This window comes from Moschus berezovskii, chromosome Y (assembly GCF_049115385.1).
Source record: "Moschus berezovskii isolate FMDL1 chromosome Y, NW_MosBer_1.0, whole genome shotgun sequence".
Taxonomy (NCBI): domain Eukaryota; kingdom Metazoa; phylum Chordata; class Mammalia; order Artiodactyla; family Moschidae; genus Moschus; species Moschus berezovskii.
The window spans coordinates 40,763,381-40,789,152 of NC_142489.1; the positions used below are offsets into that span (position 1 = coordinate 40,763,381).

General features: G+C 38.0%; 1 protein-coding gene across 3 annotated transcripts; it reads left to right on the top strand.

The window, feature by feature from the left end:
- Window positions 1–993: 993 nt before the first annotated feature.
- LOC148773106 (RNA-binding motif protein, X chromosome-like) lies at window positions 994–24,464 on the top strand. Of its 3 annotated transcripts, XM_088834446.1 has the most exons (9): window positions 994–1,099; window positions 1,565–1,671; window positions 3,639–3,807; window positions 19,741–19,887; window positions 21,747–21,858; window positions 21,897–21,907; window positions 23,020–23,152; window positions 23,230–23,318; window positions 24,072–24,464. In XM_088834446.1, exons 1-9 carry the CDS (start codon window positions 994–996, stop codon window positions 24,374–24,376), a joined length of 1,179 nt encoding a protein of 392 aa, XP_088690572.1. In that variant the 3' UTR covers window positions 24,377–24,464. The 3 variants fall into 3 exon arrangements, with proteins under 3 accessions (XP_088690572.1, XP_088690570.1, XP_088690571.1); XM_088834444.1 differs by lacking the exon at window positions 21,897–21,907 and having other exon boundaries at window positions 19,741–19,893; window positions 23,027–23,152; XM_088834445.1 differs by lacking the exon at window positions 21,897–21,907 and having other exon boundaries at window positions 23,027–23,152.
- The last annotated feature ends 1,308 nt before the right edge of the window (window positions 24,465–25,772 follow it).

Here is a 25,772-nt window from a genome sequence, read left to right on the forward strand (position 1 = left end):
GAGTGGGTTGCCATTTCCTTCTCCGGGCTGAATGTTGCACTGGTGTGTAATTCGGTCCACCCCCGCACCTCCCCACCCACGTTGGCTTGGGGCGGCTAGTGCGCTAGACTGTTGCTTCAGTGTGCAAACCGGCTTTTCTCCCTTGGCTTGGGGCTGCTAGTTGTGGGGCCTGTTGCTTTGGTGCGTAATCCAGCTTTTCTCTCTCGGCTTCCGGCTGCTAGTCGTGGGATATTGCTTTGGTGTATAACTTAGGTTTTCTCCCTTGCCTTGGGTGTGCAAATTGTGCATCGCGATGTAACAGCCGAGGCTCCGTTTGGTTTCACGTGCACTTCTTTAAACAGTTTTTCTCCGAGATAGTGACAGTAGTTGGAAAACTTAACCAATATACCTAACCATTTTACTTACATGACTTTAAAGTTTTCAAATGTCGAACTGTTGATTATTTTAACAAAAACGGTCAAATTTTAATGTTCGTAAAAGTTAACATTATTCAGTTTGGCGCCATGATTCTTACTCTACCACAAAAGCCCACAGGTTAAATTTCCCTCAACAAAGTATTTTATTCTTTTGTGGCTTTTATGACTTAGTATTGCAGAAGTTTTTGAATGTAAGTGTATTTTAAAGATTATTTGTAGGGTAATGAATATAAACGTGAGAAAATGGAGGAAATTTGAAAATCTGTTTAGTATATTTTATGCACATGTTATAAAACTTAGATACAGTATTTAGGTTTTAATGAGTGAAACCTTTAAATAATGCAGCTCAAAAGAGATTTACAGCAGCCGTCTAATGTAATTTAAACTTCCAGGCTTTTGTCATCTGTAAAAAACGTCATTCGTTAGTTCAGCGCTTGTTTTCCTTTTTGCGTTACAAGTTTCCTTGTCTTCTTAGTAAACATTTTTTAAAGTTAAGTTTTTTTTTTTAAATGACACTTGAACATTTTGGCTCATAATTAGTTTTTTGGCATATTTTTTGCCACCTAACAGTAAAACGATGGAAGCAGATAGGCCTGGAAAACTCTTCATAGGAGGCCTCAGTGCTGAAACAACGGAGAAGTCTCTTGAAGCGGATTTTGGGAAATACGGTCACATTATGGAAGGTAACTGTAGAATCAATATACATTAAGTCGTTAAAGCATATGTATACTTTGAGTAGTTTGAGATTTTTTTTTTTAATTGATTAAGCACTTGGCAGTCAGTGAAAGGGTCTCCTCTTACTGAAAAGGGAAGAAAAGAGTGCTTTTAAAATGTACTAATGGTCCTGGGACATGAAATAGAATAAGATATGGTAATTGTAGAATTCTTGAGATTATTTACTGTTAGTTTTTAAAATACTAGAAGTTATACATAAAAATCAAATTGTGTGGTGTTTTTATATCATATATAAAATAATATATAGATTTTTGTTGCTTTTAAGTAACTTTCAAAAGTTTCTACTCTATTGATAACATTCAAGTATGTTAAAGGGGTCTTATGAGAAAGCGTCAAAGGAGTGATTATTTTGAAAACAATAAAGTTCAGTTTTATGTGACATTTTAAATTAAAAAGATTTATGTATATTACAGTTCTCTTGATAAGGGATCGGAACACAAACAAGTCGAGAGGCTTTGCTTTCATTACTTTTGAGAGCCCGGCAGATGCAAAGGATGCTGCCAAAGGAATGAATGGAAAGGTAAGTCTTAATAATGAATGTTCTTCATCTAGTACTCTTTATAGATTTCTTTATTGTTACAATAGTATAATGCTCTGTAAGGCTTCACTCTCCTTTTGTCACATAAACACTGGATTCTCTGGTTGGGAAGAGATTGAAGTTAATACCCAGCAGTAACAAAATAGATTAAATCTGTCTTCTATTAGCATTCAAGTGTAAACACAAATAGGTTTTAACCTTCAGCACTCTACCGGTATTCCATTCTGTATTTTAAGTCTTGGCATTTTCTATTTAAGTCAGTCTTCACTGTTACAGTGTTACGAATAAAAATTTGTCCCTTAGAGGCAGAACTGTTTTTAAACATTGGAGAATTGCTTTACAATATTGTGTTGGTTTCTTGCAGTCTATCAGCATGAATCAGCCATAAGCATCCCACTTCTTTAGCTAGTTACAGAGCACTGTGTTTGCTCCAGGATTTCCCCCTCTGTGGATTGTTATATTAAATAAAAAAGTCTATTTCCCCCATTTTGTATTGTGGGTCATGGGCTTTTGTACTCATGATATCCTGTTAATTGTTAAATTATCTCTAAAACTTCTACATTCCCTTAGTGTGACTACATTAATTCCCTATTATCTATAGTTATGGTTCTAGTATATTTCAGGCATGTGGCACAAGCTGACCCTTGTACTTTCATTTTTCAGATATAGTAATACCTAAAAGTTAAGTTTGACCCAGCTTTGGGTCACAGAGATAAAGTTTCCTTGAGACTACTTGATGGTAACTAATTGCTGTTTTTTAATTTGTTCTAGTTGTCTAGCCACAGGAACATGTAATCTGAAATTACACTTGAATTATTCTTTATTCAATAGGTGTTATATTGTAAGGCATTGATTGTATTTAGTAGCTGACTAATGGTTATGGATGAGACAAAGTATTTATTTTCTTGAGCACTGGTATTCTAGGGTGAAGGGAAAAGATGTACGAGAGGAAACATTAATTTCACATGCAGAAATGTTAAGGAAAATGAAGTAGTAATTTTGGTAGAGCTTATTGGGTTTTGGATACTATTTTTAGGTATATCTAGGATGTAAGCTAAATCCTGCGTTGGGAAGGAGGCAGTGCATGAATTTGTGGAAAATATTTTGAACCAAAAAATAGAAAATAAGACCTAAGATGGGAAAACATGGCTTTTGAGGCTGATTATATTGAGCTAGAGCCCATTTCAGCCAGAAGTCCTGGTAGGAATTTAGGATTTAAAATTATTTTCCAAAAATAATATGAAATAACAAGAGTCTATATAGTATGATTCCTGCTGGGTTTTCAAAACTCCCTTTGGTCTCTGTAAAAGATTAAGGCAGATATTGGAAGATCAATTAAGTTTAAGCATTTCTGAAAAATATGAAGTAGCATTACGGTAACTATTTGGGAACACAAAATAAAACAGTTGTATAAGGCAAGAAATGTTAAAGACCAAATAAGGACCCTAGTTTTAAAAAAGAAAAAGGAAGAAAATTAATAGAACTAGAGTAAATACAGAGCAGCACTCATATTGAGAAATTTTCTTTATGTTTGTGTCTAATAGAACAAATGCTAAAATGTAATTATGATAGGAACAATAATTTTGAGTAAATACTGTAAGTAATATGCATGCTTTTACATACCCTTGGGAAACAAATTTTAAATGGAAAAATTACTAAAATGAAGCACGTTACAGAAAATAAAAATGTGTGCTTTTTCATGGTAATGGAGAGATACACATCTTTTAATACCAGAGAACCTTTCAGGAAATTCTGATAATAAATGCATATGCTTTGTGGTGGATGACTTACGAAAGGCAATTGCCAATTAAGTCATGTTCATCATGAGGAAGGACACAGTCATTTCAGGAAAAAAATGTTTGCTTTTGGGGAAAAAATACTGATTTAACTCATTACAACAATAAGTTAAATTTTATGTAACATTAGTGATGCTGTACTTAATCTTTTAGTTTTTGGATGGAAAAACAATTAAAGTAGAACAAGCCAATAAGCCATCATTTGAAAGTGGTGGTAAACTGAGATCTCAAACTCCTGCAAGAAAAAGGGGCCATCCGAAAAATCTGAGATGTGAAAAAGGAGGAGGAGCAAGAGGGCGTGTGTCTCAAGGAGGACACTTTGGTAATGTATTAAAATATAAGGATGCCATAGCACTGAAAACCTGTTAAGTTTGAACATCTAGTAAACCTTAATTTTTATTGAATTGGTAATGAGCAGAATAATCGATAAGAATATATTAGGTGAGAAATTACCATTCTTGATAATCAAAATTATTTCTAAGTTGTAAAGAATTGTCGTAGTTTTAAAATTACGTATGTGCAAAAAATGTTTATCGTCTTACAGGGAAATCACTTAAATTTTGTTAAGTTTTTTTTAACCATTGTTATTGATGCCTCTTTAAGAGTTTTTCTACAGAATTCATTTCTGTTGATCATACATTAGAATTTTCCAGCTTACAGCAAATAACTTTATTTAAAGAATTAAAACTACGTTGATATACTTTCAGAGTAGTCCTACTGTATTGTAAAAAGTACTGGATAATTTTCAAGATTACATAACAGATAACCACAGTTCAGGGGTGAAAATTCCATATTTTTGGACTGACCTTATAGTGTTTGTCTTGAGCATAAATGTGCAGACAAATCTATGCAAATATCCACTGTCATTTTGACATGGTGCTTTTGTTCCTGGGTTCTGTTATAGTATAATTTGCATTTTGGAAAAGTTGTCTTTGATGCAGATGTAAAAGCATCTGTTTTGTATGTATATTTACATACAAAACATGTATATTTACATGTTTGTGTGTGTTAGAAAACAGTGAGTTATTGAAAATGGTAATATGAGATTTTCAAAGAAGTTTTTACTTGGTAAGACAGAAGAAGGGAGTCACTTTCCATTCATAAACTTCCATATATTTAACGAACTTTGTCTCTTCTACTAACAGTAGCAAATCTTTAAAAAATTTCACTTCTGGTTTTGACAACCAGATGTGCCATTTTTAGAAAATCTTAAGTTCAGTTACAGCGTGTGTTCATTATAAGATCACACAGTTCTGTTGTTTTCTCAAGAGATGAGGGGAAAAGTTTACTAGCTTATACTCTGCCAAGTGTAATTGGAATATATCTGTCAACATTTTTCTAGTTAGATAAAAAGATAATTTTTCATTGCATACCATGCATTTTTAACGTCTGTTAAACTTGAACAGAACATAGCCTTTTACTCAAAATTAACACTAAAGGTTATGCTTGAACAAAACAGAATTGATCTGTGTGAATTCAGTTATAAGCAGGATTTTTTGTTTTTTATCGAATTATATATGTATCCATGGTTGTTTGAAAAGTTGCATATTTTCCTATAAAAGGTGTTGTTTGTATTTTTAGGTGCATATTTTTATTGTTTTGACTTAATTATTGTTACATTTTATTTATTTGAAGTATAGTTTATTTAAAAGAATGGATTAGTTTCACTTGTGCAACATTGGGACTTAATATTTGGATAGATTCAAATCAATGTATATTTCATGTAAAATATTCTCTCTTTCTCTATGAGGTACAAATAGCTTTGTGACATGTTTTTTTTTTTTTTAATTTACATTATTGTATTGGTTGTCCCATACTTGGCATGAATCCACCCTGGGAGTACATGTGTTCCCAATCTTGAATGCCCCTCCCACATCCCTCCCCATATCATTCCTCTGGGTCATCCCAGAGCACCAACCCCGAGCTTCCTGTATCTTGCATCGAACCTAGACTGGCAATTCATTTTACATATGATAATATACATGTTTCAGTGCCAATCTCCCAATTCATCCCAACCAGCCCTGTGTCTCTATTGCTGTCTCACACACAGGGTTATCGTTATTGTCTTTCTAAATTCCCTATGTATGTGTTAGTATCCTGTATTGGTGTTTTTCTTTCTGGCTTACTTCACTCTGTATAATAGGCTCCAGTTTCATCCACCGATTAGAACTGATTCAGATGCATTCTTTTTTTATTATGTTAATTTTAATTGGAGGCCAATTACACTATTGTTTTGGTTTTGCCATACATTGACATGAAACTACCGGGGTGTACATGTGTTCCCCATCTTGAATCCCCGTCCCACTTCCCTACGCATATCATTCCTCTGGAGCATCCCAGTGCACCAGCCCCGAATATCCTGTATCATGCATGGAACCTAGACTGCCGATTAGTTTCACCTATGATGATATACATGTTTCAGTGCCGTTCTCCCAAGTATCCCACCCTCACCCACGGGGTCCGTAACTGGTGTATATATCTGTGTCTCTTTTGCTGTCTCGTATACAGGGTTATTGTTACCATCTTTCTACATTCCATATATATGTGTTGTATACTGTATTGGTGTTAGTCTTTCTGGCTTACTTCACTCTGTATAACAGGCTCCAGTTTCATCCGCCTCATAGAACTGATTCAATTGTAATTTTTTTCCCTTTTTTAATATTTTTAAAAAATTTTATTTGGAGGCTAATTATTTTACTATATTGTATTGGTTTTGCTATACATTGACATGCATCTGCCCTGGGTGTTCATGTCTTTCCCAACTTGAACCCCTCTCCCATCTCCAACCTATATCATTCCTCTGGGTCATCCCAGTGCATAAGCTCCGAGCATCCCGTATCATGCATCAAACCTGGACTGGAGATTCATATCACATATGATAATACACATGTTTTAATGCCATTCTCCCAAGTCATCCCACCCTCTCCCTCTCCCTCAGAGTCCATAAAACTATTCTGTATATCTGTGTCTCTTTTGCTGTCTCACATACAGGATTATTGTTACTATCTTTCTAAATTCCATATATATGGACTAGTATACTGTATTGGTGTTTTTCTTTCTGGCTTACTTCACTCTGTGGAATACGCTTCAGTTTCATCCACCTCATTAGAACTGATGCAAATGTATTCTTATATATATATTGTTTTAACTGGAGGCTAATGACTTTTGAATATTGTATATGTTTTGCCATATGTTGACATGCATCTGTCCCGGGTGTACATAAGTTCCCCATCTTGAAACCCCTTCCACCTCTGTCCCCATATCATCCCTCTGGGTTATCCCAGAGCACCTGTCCCAGGCATCCTGTACCATGCATTGAACCTGGATGGCCGATTCATTTTCACATATATTAATATACATGTTTCAATGCCATTCTCCTACATCATCCCCCCTTGCCGTTTCCTACAGAGTCCATAAGATTGTTCTATATATCTGTGTCTCTTTTGCTGTCTCGCATACAAGAGTTTCATTAAAATCTTTCTAAATTTCATATATATGTGTTAGTATACTGTATTGGTGTTTTACATTCTGGCTTACTTCACTCTGTATAATAGGCTCCATATTCATCAACATCTTTAGAACAGTTTCAAATTGCTTCTTTTTTTTTATTTTTTAAAACAATTTAATTGAAGGCTAATTTACAATATTGTATTGGTTTTGCCTTTCACTGATATGAATCTGCTCCAGACATACATGTCTTCCCGATCTTGAACACACCCTCCCTCCTCCATCCTTATATCATCCCTCTGGGTCATCCCTGTGCCCCAGCCCAGAGAATCCTGTTTCATGCCTCGAACCTGGACTGGAAATTCATTTCACATATGATAATATACATGTTTCAGTGCCATCCATCCATATCATCCCAACTTCGCCCTCTCCCACAGAGTCCATAAGACTGTTCTATATATGTGTTTCTTTTGCTATCTCGCATAAAGGGATATTGTTACTATCTTTTTTAAATTCCATATAAATGTGTTAGTAAACTGTGTTGGTGTTTTTCCTTCTGGCTTACTTCACTCTGTATAATAGGCTCCAGTTTCATCCACCTCATTAGAACTGATTCAATGTTATATATATTTATATATATATATATATTTATATTTAATTTTAATTGGAGGCTAATTATTTAAAATATTGTATTGGTTTTGCCTTACATTGCCATGAATCTTCCCTGGGTGTACTTGTGTATCCCATCTTAAACCCCTCTCCCACTTCCATCCACATGTCATTCCTCTGGGTCATCCCAGAGGACCAGCCCCAAGCATCCTGTATCATGCATCGAACCTGGACTAGCTATTCGTTTCTCATATGATAATATACATGTTTCAATACCATTCTGTGAAATCATCCCACCCTCTCCCTCACCCACTGAGTCCATAAGATTGTTGTATATATCTGTGTCTCTTTTGATGTCACGCATACAGGGCTGTTTTTACCATCTTTCTAAATTTCCATAGATGTGTGTTAGTATACTGTATTGGTGTTTTTCTTTCTGGGTTACTTCCCTCTGTATAATAGGCCCCAGTTTCATCCACCTCATTTAGACTGATTCAAATGTATTCTCTTTTTTTTTCTTAAAAAAAAAAAAAAAACTTTACTTAGAAGCTAATTAAAATATTGTATTTGTTTTGCCATACTTTGACATGAATCTGCCCTGGCTGAACATGCATTCCCCATCTTGAATCCCCCTCCCGCCTCGCTCCCCATATCATTCCTCTGGGTCATTCCAGAGCACCAACCCCGAGTTTCCTATAAGATGTTTCGAACCTGGACTGGCAGTTCGTTTCACATATGATAATATACATGTTTCTATGCCATTCTTCCAAATCACCCCACCATTTCCCTCTCCCACAGAGTCCATAAGACTGTTGTAGCAGTAACAGATATCTGTATCTCTTTTGATGTCACGCAGACAGGGTTATTGTTACTATCTTTCTAAATTCCATATATATGCTTTAATATACTGTATCGGTGTATTTCTTTCTGGCTTACGTCACTATGTATAATAGGTTCCAGTTTCGTCCACCTCATTAGAACTGATTCAAATGTGTTACTTTTTTTAATCCTTTCTGAAAAATTTTAATTGGAGGCTAATTAGTCTACAATATTGTGTTGTATTTGTCATACATTGACATGAATCCGCCCCGGATGTACATGTGTTCCCCATCTTGAACCCACCTCCGACCTCCCTCCCCATATCATCCCTTGGGGTCATCGCAGTGCAATAGCCCCGGGCATCCTGTTTCATTCATCAAACCTGGGCTGGGGATTTATTTCACATATGATAATGTACATGTTTCAATGCCATTCTCCCAAATCATCCCAAATTTGCCCTTCCTTCAGAGTCCATAAGAGTCTTCTATACATCTGTGTCTCTTTTACTGTCTCGCATACAGGGTTATGGTTACCATCTTTCTAAATTCCATATATATGTGTTAGTGTACTGTTTTGGTGTATTTCTTTCTGGCTTAATTCACTGTGTAAAATATGCTGAAGTTTCATCCACCTCAGTAGAAGTGATTTAAATGTATTCTTTTTTTTTAATCTTTTTAAAAATTTTAATTGGAGGCTGATTACTTTACAATATTGTATTGGTTTTGCCATACTTTGCCATGAATCTGCCCTGGGTGTACCTGTATTTCCCATCTTGAACCCATCTCCCTCCTGATAATATCCCTTTGAATCATCCCAGTGCACCAGCCCTGAGGAATCTGTATCATGCATCAAACCTGAGTGGAGGAGATTCATTTCACCTGTGATAATATACATGTTTCAATGCCATTCTCCCAAATCATCCCTCCCTTGCCCTCTTCCTCAGATTCCATAAAACTGTTGTATATATCTGAGTCTCTTTTGTTGTCTTACATATAGGGTATCGTTACCATCTTTCTCAATTCCATATATATGATTAGTAAACTATATTGGTGTTTTTCTTTCTGGCTTACTTCACACTGTATAATTGGCTCCAGTTTCAACCACCTCATTAGAACTGTTTCAGTGTAGTCATTTTCTAAATTTTAACTGGAGGCTATTTATTTTACAATATTGTAGTGGTTTTGCCATACATTGACATGAATATGCCCCAGTGTACATGTGTTCCCCATCTTGAACCCCCTCCCTCTTCGCAGTATCATTCCTCTGGGTTTTCCCAGTGCACCAGTCCCGAGCATCTTGTATCATTCATCGAACCTGGACTGGCAATTCGTTTCACATATGATAATATACATGTTTCTGTGCCGTTCTCCCAAATCATCCCACCCGTGACTTCTCCCACAGATTCCATAAGACTGTTCTATATATCTGTGACTCTTGCTGACTCGCATACAGGGTCATCATTACCATCTTTATAAATTCCGTATAAATGTGTTAGTATACCGTATTGGTGTTTTTCTTTCTGGCTTACTTCTCACTGTATAATAAGCTTCAGTTTCAACCACCTCATTCCGTCCGTTCCGTTCAGTCACTCAGTCGTGTCCAAAGCTTTTACGACCCGTGGACTGTAGCCTACCAGGCTTCTCCGTCCATGGGATTCTCCAGGCAAGAATACTGGAGTGGGCTACCCTTTCCTTCTCCACTAATGCAAATGTATACTTTTTCTAAAAAAATATTTTTATTGGAGGCGAATTACTTCACAATATTTTATTGGTGTTGCTGTACATTGACATGATTCTGCCCCGAGTGCACAGGTGTTCCACATCTTGAATCCCCCGCCCCCTGCCGAACTTCCCTCCCCATATCATCCATCTGGGTCAACCCAGTGCACCAGTCCCGAGCATTCTGTGTGATGCATCGAACCTCTACTGACGATTCATTTCCCATGTGATAATATACATGTTTCAGAGCCATTCTCTTAAGTATCCCATCCTCGTTCTCTCCCATAGAGTCCATAGACTGTTGTATATATCTGTGTCTCTTTTTCTGTCTCACATACAGGGTAATCGTTCCCATCTTACTAATTTCCATATGTGTGTGTTAGTATATTGTATTGGTGTTTTCATTTCAGGCTTACTTTAATCTGTATAATAGACTCCAGTTTCATCCGCCTCATTAGAAATGATTCAAATATATTCTTTTTTAAAATTTAAATTATAAGCTGATACTTTACAATATTGAATTCGTTTTCCCATACATTGACATGAATCGGCCCTGGGTGTACATGTGTTCCCCATCTTGAACCCTCCTCCGACCTCCCTCCCCATACCATCCCTCTGAGTCATCCCAGTGCACCAGCCCCGAGCATCCTGTATCATGTATCAGACCTGACTGATGATTCATTTCACGTATGTCGGCATACTTGTTTCAGTGCCATTCTCCTAAATCATCCCTTGCTTGTCTCTCCCTCTGAGTCCATAAGACTGTTCTCTATATCTGTGTCTCTATTGCTGTCTCACATAAAGGGATATTGTTACCATCTTTCTAAATTCCATATAAATGTGTTAGTATACTGTGTTGGTTTTTCTTTCTAGCTTACTTCACTCTGTATAGTAGGCTTAGGTTTCATCCACCTTATTAAAACTGATTCAAATGTATTCATGTTTTATCATTTATAAAAAATTTTAATTAGAGGTTAATTAGTTTCCAATACTCTATATTGGTTTTTCCATACACTGCCACGAATCCACCCGGTTGTACATGTGTCCCCATCTTGAAATCCCCTCACACCTCCCTCCTCATATCATTCCTCGGGGTCGTCCCAGTGCACCAGCCCCGAGCATCCTGTGTCATGGATCGAACTTGGACTGGCGATTCTTTTCCCATATCATAACATACATGTCTCAATGCCATTCTCCAAATCATGCAACCCTTGGCTTCTCCCACAGACTTCATAAGACTGTTCTACATCTCTGTTTCTCTTTTGCTGCCTCGAATACAGGGTTCTCATTACCATCATTTTGAATTCCAATATATGTGTTGTATACTGTATTGGTGTTAGTCTTTCTGGCTTACTTCACTCTGTATAATAGGCTCCAGTTTCATCCACCTCATTAGAACTGATTCAAATGTATTCTTTATATATATATGTATGTATGTATGTATTTAATTTTAATTGCACGCTAATTGCTTTACCTGAATTGCTTTACAATATTGTATTGGTTTTGCCTTACATTGCCATGAATCTTCCCCGGGTGTACATGTGTTCCCTATCATGAACCCTGCTTCCACCTCCCTCCCCACATCATTCATCTGGGTGATCTCAGAGCAGCAGCTCCCAGCATCCTGTATAATGCATTGAACCTGGACTGGTGACTCATTTCCCATATGATTATATACATGTTTTAATGCCATTCTCCCAAATCATCGCACCCTCTCCCTCACCCACAGAGTCCAAAAGACTGTTCTATATATCTGTGTTTCTTTTGGTGTCTCGCATACAGGGTTATCGTTACCATGTTTCTAAATTCTATATATTTGTGTTCGTATACTGCATTGGTTTTTTTTTCTTTCTGGCTTACTTCACTCTGTATAATAGTTCCATTTTCATCCACCTCATTAGAATTGATTCAAATGTATCCTTTTTTTATCTTTTATAAACAGTTTTAATTAAGAGGCTAATTACTTTCCAATACTATATTGGTTTTGCCATATACTGACATGAATCCACCGGTTGTACATGTGTTTCCCATCTTGAACTCCCCTCCCACCTCCCTCCCCATATCATTCCTCAGAGTCATCCCAGTGCATCAGCCCCGAGCATCCTGTATCATGGATCGAAGCTGGACTGGCGATGCATTTCACATATGATGATATACATGTTTCATTGCCATTCTCCCAAATCATCCCTCCCTCACCCTCTCCCACAGAGTCCATAAGACTGTTCTATACGCCTGTGTCTCTTTTGTGTCGCATACCATGTTATTGTTTCCATCTTTCTCAATTCCATATATTTGTGTTAGTATACCGTGTTGGTGTTTTTATTTCTGGCTCAGTTCACTCTGTATAATAGGCTCCAGTTTAATCCACCTTATTAGAATTGGTTAAAATGTATTCTTTTAATTGCTGAGTAATACGGCATTGTGTATATGTACCACAGCGTTATTATCCATTTGTCTGCAGATAGACATCTAGGTTGCCTCCATGTCCTGGCTGTTAAAAACAGTGCTGCATTGAACATTGGAGTACATTTGTTTCTTCCAATTCTTGTTTCCTCGGTGTGTATGCCCAGGAGTCAGATTGGTGGGTCGTATGGCAGGTCTATTTCCAGATTTTTAAGGAATCTCCCCCACTTTTCTCCATAGTGGCTGCACTAGTTTGCATTCGCATCAACAGTGCAGGAGGGTTCCCTTTTCTCCACATCCTCTCCAGCTTTTTTGCTTGTAGAATTTTGGAAAGCAGCCATTCTGACCGGGGTGAAATGGCACCTCATTGTGGTTTTGATTTTCAGTTCTCTGATTAGAAGTGACATTGAGCATCTTTTCATATGTTTGTTAGCCTTCTGTTTGTCTTCTTTGGAGAAATGTCTGTTTAGTTCTTTAGCCCATTTTTTGATTGGGTCGTTTATTTTTTCTGGATTTGAGCTACAGGTGTTGCTTGTATATTTTGGAGATTAATTATTTGTCTGTTGCTTCATTTGCTATTATTTTCTCGCATTCTGAAAGCTGTATTTTCACCTTGCTCATCGTTTCCTTTGCTGTGCAGAAGGTTTTAATTTTAATTAGGTCCTCTTAGTTTATTTTTGCTTTTATTTCCAATATTCTGTGAGGTGGTTCATGGAGGATCCTGCTGTGATTTATGTCAGAGAGTGTTTTGCCTACGTTCTCCTCTAGGAGTTTATAGTTTCTGGTCTTCCCCTTAGGTCTTTAACCCACTTTGAGTTTATTTTTGTATATGATGTTAGGGAGTGTTCTAGTTTCATTCTTTTACAAGGGGATGACCAGTTTTCCCAGGACCACTTGTTACAGAGATTGTCTTTTCTCCATTGAATATCCTTGCCTCCTTTGTCAAAGATGAGGTGTCCATCGGTGTGTGGATTTATCTCTGGGCTCTCTATTTTGTTCCATGGCTCTATATTTCTGTCTTTATGCCAGTACCATACTGTCTTGATGCCTGTGGCTTTGTAGTACAGCCTAAAGTCCGGTGGATTGATTCCCCCCTTTCTTCTTTCTCAAGATTGCTTTGGCTGTTCGATGTTTTTGTACTTCCATACAAATTGTAAAATTATTTGTTCTAGCTCTGTGAAAAATAACATTGGTAGCTTGATAGGGATTGCACTGACTCTGTAGATAACTTTGGGCAGTATAGTCATTTTCACAGTATTGATTCTTCCAATCCACCAACACGGTATTTTCTCCATCTATTAGTATCCTGTTTGATTTCTTTCACCAGTGTTTTATAGTTTTGTATATATAGGCCTTTTGGGTTTTTTGGTAGGTATATTCCTAAGGATTTTATGCTTTTCGTTGGAACGGTGAATGGAATTGTTTTCTTAATTTCTTTTTCTATTTTCTCATTATTAGTGTATAGGAATGCAAGGGATTTCCGTGTGTTGATTTTATATCCTGAAACTTTACTATATTCATTGATTAGCTCTAGTAGTTTTCTGGTAGAGTCTTTAGGGTTTCTTGTGTAGAGGATCATGTCATCTGCAAACAGTGAGAGTTTTAATTCTTTTCCAATCTGGAATGCTTTGATGTCTTTTTCTGCTCTGATTGCTGTGGCCAAAACTTCCAAAACTATGTTGAATAGTAATGGTAAGAGTGGCCACCCTTGTCTTGTTCCTGACTTTAGGGGAGATGCTTTCAAGTGTTCACCATTGAGGATAATGTTTGCTGTGGGTTTGTCATATATAGCTTTTATTATGTGGAGGAATGTTCCTTCTATTCCCACCTTCTGGAGGGTTTGTATGATAAATGGATGTTGAATTTTGTCAAAGGTTTTCTCTGCATCTATTGAGATAATCATACAGTTTTTATTTTTCAGTTTGTTCATGTGGTGTATTACATTGATTGATTTGCGGATACTGAAGAATACGTGCATCCCTGGGATAAAGCCGACTTGGTCATGATGTATGATCTTTTTAATGTGTTGTTGGATTCTGATTGTTAGAATTTTGTTAAGGATTTTTATATCTATGTTCATCAGTGATATTGACCTATAGTTTTCTTTTTTTGAGGTATCTTTTTCAGGTTTTGGTATTATGGTGATGGTAGCCTCATAGAAGGAGTTTGGAAGTTTACATTCGTCTGCAGTTTTCTGGAAGAGTTTGAGCAGGAGAGGCGTTCAGTTCAGTTCAGTCACTCAGTCGTGTCCGACTCTTTGCGACCCCATGAATCACAGTACGCCAGGCCTCCCTGTCCTTCACCAACTCCCAGAGTTCACTCAAACTCATGTCCACCGAGTCGGTGATGCCATCCAGCCATCTCATTCTCTGTCGTCCCCATCTCCTCCCCCCCCCCAATCCCTCCCAGCATCAGACTCTTTTCCAGTGAGTCAAGTCTCGCATGAGGTGGCCAGAGTATTGGAGTTTCAGCTTTAGCATCAGTCCTTCCAATGAACACCCAGGATTGATCTCCTTTAGAATGGACTGGTTGGCTCTCCTTGCAGTCCAAGGGACTCTCAAGAGTCTTCTCCAGCACCACAGTTCAAAAGCATCAATTCTTTGGCGCTCAGCTTTCTTCACAGTCCAACTCTCGCATCCATACATGACCACGGGAAAAACCATAGCCTTGACTAGGCGTACCTTTATTGGCAAAGTAATGTCTCTGCTTTTTAATACACTATCCAGGTTGGTCATAACCTTCCTTAGCTCTTCTCTAAAATTTTGGTAGAATTCATCTGTGAAGCCGTCTGGTCCTGGGCTTTTGTTTGCTGGAAGATTTCTGATTACAGTTTCCATTTCTGTGCTTGTGATGGGTCTGTTAAAGATTTTCTATTTCTTCCTGGTTCAGTTTTGGAAAGTTGTACTTTTCTAAGAATGTGTCCATTTCTTCCAAGTTGTCCATTTATTGGCCTGTAATTGCTGATAGTAGTCTCGTATGGTCCTTTGTATTCCTGGGTTCTCTGTTGTGATCTCTCCATTTTCATTTCTAACTTTATTGATTTGGATTTTCTCCCTTTGTTTCTTGATGAGTCTGGCTAATGGTCTGTCAACTTTATTTACCCTCTCAAAAAAAAAAAAAAAAAAAAAACAGCTTTTGACTTTGTTGTTTTTTGCTTTGGTCTCTTTTGCATTTATTTCTGCCCTGAGTTTTAAGATTTCTTTCCTTCTACTCAGCCTGAGGTTGTTAATTTCTTCCTTGTCTCATTACTCTAGGTGTAGAGTTACGTTATTTAGCTGACTTTTTTCTTGTTTCTTGAGGTATGCCAGTATTGCTATGAACCTTCCCTTTAGCACTGCTTTTACAGTGTCCGAGAGGTTTGGGGTTGTCATGTTTTCATTTTCATTCGTTTCTGTGCATATTTTGATTTCTTCTGCGATTTGTTGGTTACTCAGCAGCGTGTTCTTCAGCCTCCATGTGTTGGCATTTTTAATAGATTTTCTCCTGTAACTGAGAGCTAATGTTACTGCATGGTGGTCAGAAAAGATGGTTGGAATGATTTCAATTATTTTGAATTTACCAAGGCTAGATTTATGACCCAGGATATGATCTATCCTGGAGAAGGTTCCGTGTGCACTTGAGGAAAAGGTGAAATCGATTGTTTGGGGGTTAAATATCCTATAGGTATCAATTAGGTCTAACTGGTCTGATGTATCATTTAACGTTTGTGTTCCCTTGTTAATTTTCTGTTTAGTTGATCTATCCATAGGTATGAGTGGGGTATTAAAGTTTCCCACTCTTATTGTGTTATTGTTAATTTCCCCTCTCAATTGCTAGCATTATCTTACACATTGCGGTGCTCCTATGTTGGGTGCATATATATTTATAATTGTTATGTCTTCTTGGATTGATCCTTTGATAATTACATAGTGTCCTTCTTTTCCTCTTTTCACAGCCTTTGTTTTAAAGTGTATTTTATCTGATATGAGTATTGCTACTCCTGCTTTGTTTTGGTCTCTGCGAGGAGTATCTTTTTCCACCCCTTCACTTTCCATCTGTATGTGTCCCTCGTTTCGAGGTGGGTCTCTTGTAGACAACATATATAGGGGTTATAGGGGTCTTGTTTTTGTATCCATTCAGCCAGTCTTTGTCTTTTAGTTGGGGCATTCAACCCATTGACATTTAGGGGAATTATTGATACTTATGATCCCGTTGCCATTTACTTTATTGTTTTGGGTTCGAGTTTGTACACTCTTTCTGTGTTCTGTCTAGAGAAGGTCCTTTAGCATTTGTTGGAGAGCTGGTTTGATGGTGATGAATTCTCTCAGCTTTTGCTTGTCTGTAAGGCTTTTGATTTCTCCTTCATATTTGAATGAGATCCCTGCTGGGTACGGTAATCCGGGCTGTAAGTTATTTTCTTTCAACACATTCAGTATGCCCTGCCATTCCGTCCTGGCCTGAAGAGTTTCTCTTGAAAGATCAGCTGTTATCCTTATGGGAATCCCCTTGTGTGTTATTTGTTGTTTTTCCCTTGCTGCTTTTAATATTTGTTCTTTGTGTTTGATCTTTGTTAATTTGAAAAATATGTGTCTTGGGGTGTTTCACCTTGGGTTTATCCTGTTTGGGACTCTTTGGGTTTCTTGGACTTGGGTGATTATTTCCTTCCCCATTTTAGGGGAGTTTTCAACTATTATCTCAAGTATTTTCTCAGGTCTGTCTTTTTGTCTTCTTCTTCTGGTACTCCTGTGATTCGAATCTTGGTGCATTTGACATTGTCCCAGAGGTCTCTGAGATTGTCCTCGTTTGTTTTAATTCGTTTTACTTTTTTTCCTCTCTGTTTCATTTATTTCTGCCATTCTGTCTTCTAGCTCACTTATCCTATCTTCTGCCTCCCTTATTCTACTGTTGATACCCTCCAGAGTGTTTTGGTCTCATTTATTGTGTTATTCATGATATATTGACTCTTATTTATTTCTTCTAGGTCCTTGTTAAACCTTTCTTGCATCTTCTCGATCCTTGTCTCCAGGCTAATTATCTGTAACTCCATTTTGTTTTCAAGATTTTGGATCACTTTCACTATCATTTAGAATTCTTTATCAGGTAGATTCCTGTCTCTTTCTCTTTTGTTTGTGTTGGTGGGCATTTATCCTGTTCCTTTACTTTCTGGGTATTTCTCTGACGCTTCATCTTGCTTATATTGCTGTGGGTGGGGTGGCCTTTCCGTCTTCTGTCTGTTTGTGGAGTTCTCTTTATTATGAAGTTTCCTCTCTGTGGGTGGGATTGCACGGTGTGGCTTGTCAAGGTTTTCTGGTTAGGGAAGCTTGTTCCGGTGTTCTGGTGGGTGGGGCTTAATATCTTCTCTCCGGAGTGCAATGAAGTGTCCAGTAATGAGTTATGAGATATCAGTGCATTTGGAGTGACTTTGGGCAGCCTCTATATTGAGGCTAAGGGCTATGTTCCTGTGTGGCTGGAGAATTTGTGTGCTGTGCTCTGGAACTTTGTGTGCTTGCTCTGGAACTTGTTGAACCTTGGGTAGTGCTTGGTTTCAGTTTAGGTATAGAGGTGTTTGATGAGCTCCTATCGCTTAATGTTCCATGGGGTCAGGAGTTCTCTGCTGTTCTCAGGATTTGGACTTAAGCCTCCTACCTCTGGTTTTCAGTCTTATTCTTGCAGTAGCCTCAAGACTTCTCCATCTGTCACTTCCAAAGCCATTCCCTCTGTTTTAGCTTCTTCTGTTTGCTGGTCTCTTCAGTGTCTAGCTTCTGCCGTGACACAAGGGGGCGGTGGTGGACACTTTTTTAGGCTCACGTTCAGTCGTGCTGTGGGGAAGGAGGAAGTCTGCAAACAGATATCACTGGCATTTGTGGGGAGTGCTCGCAGTGTCTCGGCCACACTGGCTTTGCCCCCGCTCACAGCGTGTGTACTTTCCCTCTCTATACTGCTCAAGCTCTAGGTTGCTCTGCCAGGAACTGTCTGAGGCAGGCCCTGTGTAGCATGCACTTCCCAGGTCAAAGCCGCTCAGGTTCAGGTAGTACTCCTCAAAGGCGCAGACTTGGTTGGGCCTGCGTATTGGGCCCTTCCCCAGTCCGAGCAGCTCAGGTGGCCAGGTGTTTGGCTAGCGCAGTCGCTGCGACTTATCACCTCCCCGGGCCCTGCTTCTCGGTTTTCTGGGTATACAACTGGCGTACCCTCTCAGGCTGTTGTCAACCGTCCAGAATCCCAAGAAAACTTGGTTATCATCGAAGCCTGCTTGCAGTTTGGTAGATGATGCCTCTGTGGGGCCTTGATTGCCCCCTTAAACAGCTCTGCTTGCCCTCTCCTGCCTGTCTTGGCGGGGGATGGGCCATCCGCAGCTGGCTAAGTTGCTCAGTCCTTTGTTCTGTGAGCAGGTCTGGCGGTGTCTTAGGTTTGGGCTTTTTGCCTTTTTGCAGGGTATCTATCCCACAGTCTGCTTTGCTATCTCAAGTTAGCTCCCTCAGATTGCCCTCGGGGCCTTCAGGTCCGGTCCTTACTCTAAGCAATGCAGCCCGCATCTCCCTGCCAAGCCCCCACTTGCTAGTGGCGGATATGGGCGTCTGTGCTGCTTCTTCACTGGGAGTTACCATTGGGCATGTAATCTGTGGGTTTTAATTATTTATTTATTTTTCCTCCCCGTTATGTTGCCCTCTGAGTTTCCAAGGCTTGCCACAGACTCGCCAGTGAGAATGTTTCCTGGTGTTTGGAACCTTCTTTCTTTTTTTAGACTCCCTTTCTGGGACAGATCTCCATCCTTACCTCTTTTGTATATCCTTTCGAAGACAATGGGCTGATTTTTTGGGTGCCTGATGTCCTCTGCTGGCATTCATAAGTTGTTTTGTGGAATTTACTCAGCGTTCAAATGCTCTTTTGATGAATTTGTGGAGGAAGTGGTCTCCCTCTTCTGTTCCTTCGCTGTCTTAGGACCGCCGCCCTATTGTGTTACTTTTTTAAAAAGCTTTTTTGATACCAGAATAGTATGAATTATTATCATTTTCCTCCAAGTGTGTTTAAAAATTTATTTTATCCTGGTTTTTCTCCACCTCCTTTATTCTCTTCAGACTACTATCACAGCAGTGGTTCTTGACTCATTTTGTAAATTTTTCAAACTGAATTGTACTAACTGATGTATCATTTGAGGAATTAGTTTTATTGGTTTAGGCAAATACGAATGCTGAAGGCAATGGTAGTTCTTTAGTAAATATCTATAAACAGTAAGCGAAACTTAATGTTTATTCTACTTATAAGATTTCACTGAAATACAGGTGATAATGGATATAGTCGCAATATGAGCTCTTCAAGAGAAACTTATCCACCTAAAAGAGGACCATCCTCAAGATGTGAAAGTCCTTCTCCTAAAAGATCTGCTCCTTCTGCTCAAGGGCGAACCAGTAGTGGAATGAAAGGACAAGGTAAACGCTATATAATATAGGGACTGTTGTTTCTTAGTAAAAGTGAGCAATTTTAAAATGAATGCTTAACTTTAAGATGCACATGTTTACTGATCACTAGTTTATTTGTTGATTCACAGCTGGAAAATAATTATTTAGCATCTAATTTTAGATGTGTAGTAGGTGATTAACATAGAAGTGGGGAAGACATTTCCTTTAAATCTAAAAGTGAAAGAGGAGAGTGAAAAGGTTGGCTTGAAGCTCAACATTCAGAAAACGAAGATCATGGCATCTGGTCCCATCACTTCATGGGAAATAGATGGGGAAACAGTGGAAACAGTGTCAGACTTTATTTTGGGGGGCTCCAAACTCACTGCAGATTCTGATTGCAGCCAGGAAATTAAAAGACGCTTACTCCTTGGAAGGAAAGTTATGACCAGCCTAGATAGCATATTAAAAAGCAGAGACATTACTTTGCCAACCAGGGTCCGTCTAGTCAGGGCTATGGTTTTTCCCATGGTCCTGTATGGATGTGAGAGTTGGACTGTGAAGAAAGCCGATGGCCGAAGAATTGATGCTTTTGAAGTGTGGTGCTGGAGAAGACTCTTGAGAGTCCCTTGGACTGCAAGGAGATCCAAGCAGTCCATTCTGGAGGAGATCAATCCTGGGTGTTCATTGGAAGGACTGATACTAAAGCTGAAACTGCAATACTTTGGCCACCTCATGCGACGAGTTGACTCACTGGAAAAGAATCTGATGCTGGGAGGGATTGGGAGTGGGAGGAGATGGGGACAACAGAGAATGAGATGGCTGGATGGCATCACCAACTTGATGGACATGAGTTTGAGTGAACTCTAGGAGTTGGAGATGGACAGGGAGGCCTGGCGTGCTGTGATTCATGGGGTCGCGGAGAGTCGGACACGACTGAGCGACTGAACTGAACTGAAGCTTGCTAGAGAATTCCTCAGAATTTTTTTTTTTTTTTAAGTTGCTAACATTTGCTGCTTAGTAGGAGTTTTCATGTAGTTTCAAGGTCAAGTATTTTTATGAAAACTAATATCCTATGAGTTAGCATTTTGGAATGTAGAATCGTTTAGCTCTGTTATATTGGTTACCTGATTCATGTAATTATAAACATTAACTGAAATTTGCCATATTAACTTTAGTTTGCATTCTTGACATATTTTTACTTTGTTGTTTGACTCCTGGTATAGTTAAAAACTTTGAATCACTATCAAATTTTCATTTTATGTATAGACTATTATTGAAGCCAAGTGTAATATGGTATTGATTTCAAAATAGTAAAGAAGTTGAGAAAACTAAAGTTTCATTAGACTATTAGCCCAGTAAGCAAACAAAACAAGAGAAGTCTGACCACCAGGAATTAGTAAGAATTAGCACAAGAAGTGAACATTATTTATGGGAATTAGTTTCCTGTTTTGGAAGAGGCAGCATTTTTCAAGTGCACCCTTTATAACTAATAAGTAGTTGAACTCAAAAGCACTATTGTTTAGAAAGGTCAGTAATTCAGGTTGCGGTTTATGTTAAATGTATCACCATTAGGAGAGAATCAGCTACTTTGTGATTGAATATGTGATAATAGTTTTCAAAAATTAATTAGATTTTACTCAAGTTTTGAGAGATTCTATTACTTGTAATTTAAGGATTATGCAAAATGTACAGGGAGCAGATGATGTCAGAAAATAAAGTGTTCAGGAATTACATGTATAAAGCAAACTAAATGTGCATTAATGGGATTTTATAAGTAGTTTTTTTAAATTGTTTTGGAGAGAGGAAAGATACCAGTCTTTTGATTTTTTTTTTCTTTGAACTATTACTCTCAATTCTGAGATACTTATGTAAGCATTTTAAAATTAAAGGTCCAGTATTGCAGAGAGAAAATTACAGAGGAGGTCCTCATAGGGAGCCAATGTCTTCTCGGAGAGATAACTGTGTGTCACCAAGAGATAATGGTTGTGCTACTAAAGAGAGGTAAAGAAAAATAAAATACATGCATTTTTAAGTCATAGTTCATTTTGTTGAGGTAAAATTTATCTAACAAAATTTTAAAAGTGAACAATTCAGTAGCATTTAAAATACTCAGAATTCTACAACCACTCTCTCTGTTCAGTTCCAAAATAGTTAATCACCCCAAAACAAAATCCATAAGCAGTTGCTCCCATTTTTATCCTCCTGTATCCCTAGTAAACACCCACCTATATCATGTGTCTGTAAATTTACCTAATCCTGAATATATCATACGTTCACTGTAGCCTGCCAGGCTCCGCTATCCGTGGAATTCTCCAGGCCAGAATACTGTAGTGGGTAGCCATTCCCTTCTGCAGAGGATCTTCCTGAGGGATTGAACCCTGGTCGTCCACATTGCACTCGGATTCTTTACCACCTGAGCCACCGGGGAAGCCCTAACAATATGTAACCTTTAATATGTGGCTTTTCCATTAGTGTGAGTGTTTTCAAAGATAATCCTTGCTGAAGCATGAGTCAGTACTTCAGTTTTTGAGTGGGGGTTAACACCATTGTATGTATAGTTAACATGGTTTGTTTATCCATCTTTGTAGTTAATGTGTACAAACATTGGAGTGCCTGTTTTCAATTCTTGGTGTAAACTCTGAATTGGAATTCCTGGGTCGTACAGTAACTTCAGTATTTTAAGGAACCGTTCATCTCCATAACTGCACTGTTGCCAATGCAAGAGACTCAGGTTCAGTCCCAAAGTGGGGAAGATTGCCTGGATGAGAAAACAGCAACTTACTGCAAATTCTTGCTTGGAAAGTCCCATCAATAGAGGGGCCTGGTGGGCTACAGTCCACAAGGTCTCTAAGAGTCTGACACAGCTTTATACTTCTACCATGCACACACAGGATTTCAGTTTCTCTGCATGTTCACAAACACTTGATGTTTTATATTTTATATTAAAAAATATCTCTCTATATATATAGCCTGTCTGCTAGGTGCAGAGTAGATATCTCATTCGGATTGAGAAACTGTATTTCCCTAAAATACAATTATGTTAAGCAGTGTTTTATATTCTTGTTCATAATTATATATCTTCCTTGAGGAAAAGTATATTGAAGTCCTTTGCACATTTAAAACTTTCTTTCTGAATTCTTATCATTTAATTTTGTTTGTTTGTTTTAAGTTTCTCAGGCAGAGATTATTCAAGTTCGCGAGACACCGAGGATTATGCTCCACCGTCTAGAGACTATGCATACTGTGATTATGGCCATTCAAGTTCTCGAGATGATTATTCCTCTAGAGGACATAGGTACTATAAACAATTCTGTTTTTAATCGAATAACTTATGGAAATGGTTAATTATAACATTAATTCTCTTAAATGTAGTGATCGTGATGGCTATGGTGGAAACCGTGATAGAGATTATTCTGAACATCGAAGTGGAGGCTCCTACAGGGATTCATACAAGAGTTATGGTAAGAGTACAGTTACAGCTTACAAATGACAAAATTAGAATTGACATGCTAGATCTACATCATTTACTCAAGTTTACTTCTATTTTCTCAGAAAATAAAATGTAATTTCTACCTAATTGATTGGTTTGAAGGTCTTTGAATTATTTTTGATCTGTCATTTCAAATGATATGAAGGATAATTTGGCAGCTCACATTTTTTAATCACAAAAATTATTGTAACATTTTTAAAAGCAAAAGTGCTGTTGAGAGTATGAAGCATAGGAACATTATGAAGTTCAAAATTTTAGTCTTTTCCAAAAAATTAACATTTAAACTCCTGCTAAGTCACTTCAGTCGTGTCCGACTCTGTGCAACTCCATAGACAGCAGCCCACCAGTCTTCCCGGTCCCTGGGATTCTCCAGGCAAGAACACTGGAGTGGGTTGCCATTTCCTTCTCCAGTGCATGAAAGTGAAGTCGCTCAGATGTGTCCGACTCTTAGTGACCCCATGGACTGCAGCCTACCAGGCTCCGCCACCCATGGGATTTTCCAAGCAAGAGTACTGGAGTGGGTTGCCATTGCCTTCTCAACTACTGGAACTAAAAAGTACTGCTCTTTTAAATAAATGTGAAAGCCCCTTCACCACTGCTGCTAATTCATATCTTCACCACAGAGGCAGATAAAGGCTATCCTTTCAAAGATTTAGTACTTTACAGTCATGTTATAGAAGTAACGGGAAAAGTTTTATAATTTTATCAATTACTGATTTCACAGGGGGCTCCCGTGGTGCTCCATCAGGAAGAGGTCCACCTCTGAGTTACGGCAGAAGCAGTCGCTATGATGATTATAGCAGTACAAGAGACAGATATGGAGGAAGTCGGAAAAGTTACTCAAGCAGCCGAAGTGATACCTACTTAAGTGGTCGTGACCGTGGCGGAAGACAAGAACAAGGGTTTCCATCCTCCAAGGATAGGGTGTACCCTCCTCCTCGTGAGTCATACAGTAGCTCAGGTTGTGAGGCTTCCAGGGGAGGTCATGGGGGGAGCCGATCTGAAAGAGTAGGCAGAAACAGGTACTAAAAATGTTTTCTTGGCATGGGAAAATTTTTTGTGAGTTTCTGTTTTAACTGGTACTTGAGTATTGCTGAAGAAAACCGTTGGTTTTGGAGGGAAGAGCTGTAAACTTTCACCTCCATGAATTTTCAGATAAATTGAAAAACAGAATTATTCAGATAAGTTGAAAAATAGAGTTATTCAAAGTAATTTCATACTTGTTACTGCTGGTTGAAAGATAGAAGTTAAAATTTTTAAATTTAATGTCTAAATTTTCTGAGTATGTTTTGTAAAGTGTTATTGTTTATTTTACTGGTGGGTTAAACGAGCATAAAAACACTTGTTTCTTGTTTAGAAGGTGAATTGTGCTGTTTGCTTAAAGTTTCCCTTTGTAGTCTTTGCACACGAATGCATTCAGAATTAAGCAGTATGGTATTTCTCCATTGCAAGCCTTACCTGCTTTATATTTAGGTTAACAATATTACATGTTATTTTTGAAAGCAGTGTATAGAAGGTTTGGCAAGGCCTTAAAAACCTGAAGGAAATGTTTGCATCTTTACTAAAATTTTTGTGTAACTTTTTAAAACAATAGTATAAATCAGAAGAAAATTTAGATGTGTGAATAAATGTTTAAGAAGTCTGAAGTTAAGTATCAATTGTCTTAGTCATTCAAGTGGCAAATGATAAAAGTGCCAACCACGATTAAAAAGAAAACAATCTGCACCTAAGTCGGGATTGAACTAGTTAAGTATTCTGAGTATGTATCTTCATGAAAGGAAGCAGTTCTAGATTTGTTGGAAATGCAATGCTTTAAGTAATACTGATTTTCACTTCATTTTGGAGTACTTGGTATAACCCAGAAGTATAGGCTTATCTATAAGGAAAGTTAAGGGGTTTTGTAGGCAATCCTAGGTATCAGTAATAATACATCAACTTTTTATTAAGAGGCAAGGATAAGCGCTGCAGAACAAATTGGAATTTGCAAAATTAGTGGAGAAATTTGCAGTGTCCTTTTAAAGTAACAGAAATTTACTTGTTAAAGGTTCCATTAACAATAAAATCAAAATAACATTTGAGGCAAACTCAGAAGACAGATTAAGAAATTTCTTAGGATTGTTCCACATGTTAGACGTCAAAGGCATAGTTAAAATACATTTTCAAGACAAAGGACAGTGCATAAAAGTGACATTCATGTTCTACATGAAGTTCACCAGGCAGCACTGTCCAGGTAAGCAGGTACAAAATAAGCAGTAAGTTACTGATCCTAGTACGAAGCTGAGAAAGAACAGGATATGCTTTGAGTAGTTGCATTGGTAACTGCTGAAATGCCAACCAAAGTCAGCAACTGCTCCTTTGATATTTTGGTAACATTTTTACTAGACATTATGAAGGCATGATTTTCATTCAGTTGTGCTGTAGTGTT

Bases quoted from the DNA above. Each gene is read 5' to 3' on its own strand.
- LOC148773106 (XM_088834446.1), top strand. From the start codon at position 994: ATGGAAGCAGATAGGCCTGGAAAACTCTTCATAGGAGGCCTCAGTGCT. The intron at 1,100-1,564 runs GTAACTGTAGAA...TGTATATTACAG, and splicing joins ATACGGTCACATTATGGAAG to TTCTCTTGATAAGGGATCGG. The intron at 19,888-21,746 runs GTAAACGCTATA...TTAAAATTAAAG, and splicing joins TAGTGGAATGAAAGGACAAG to GTCCAGTATTGCAGAGAGAA.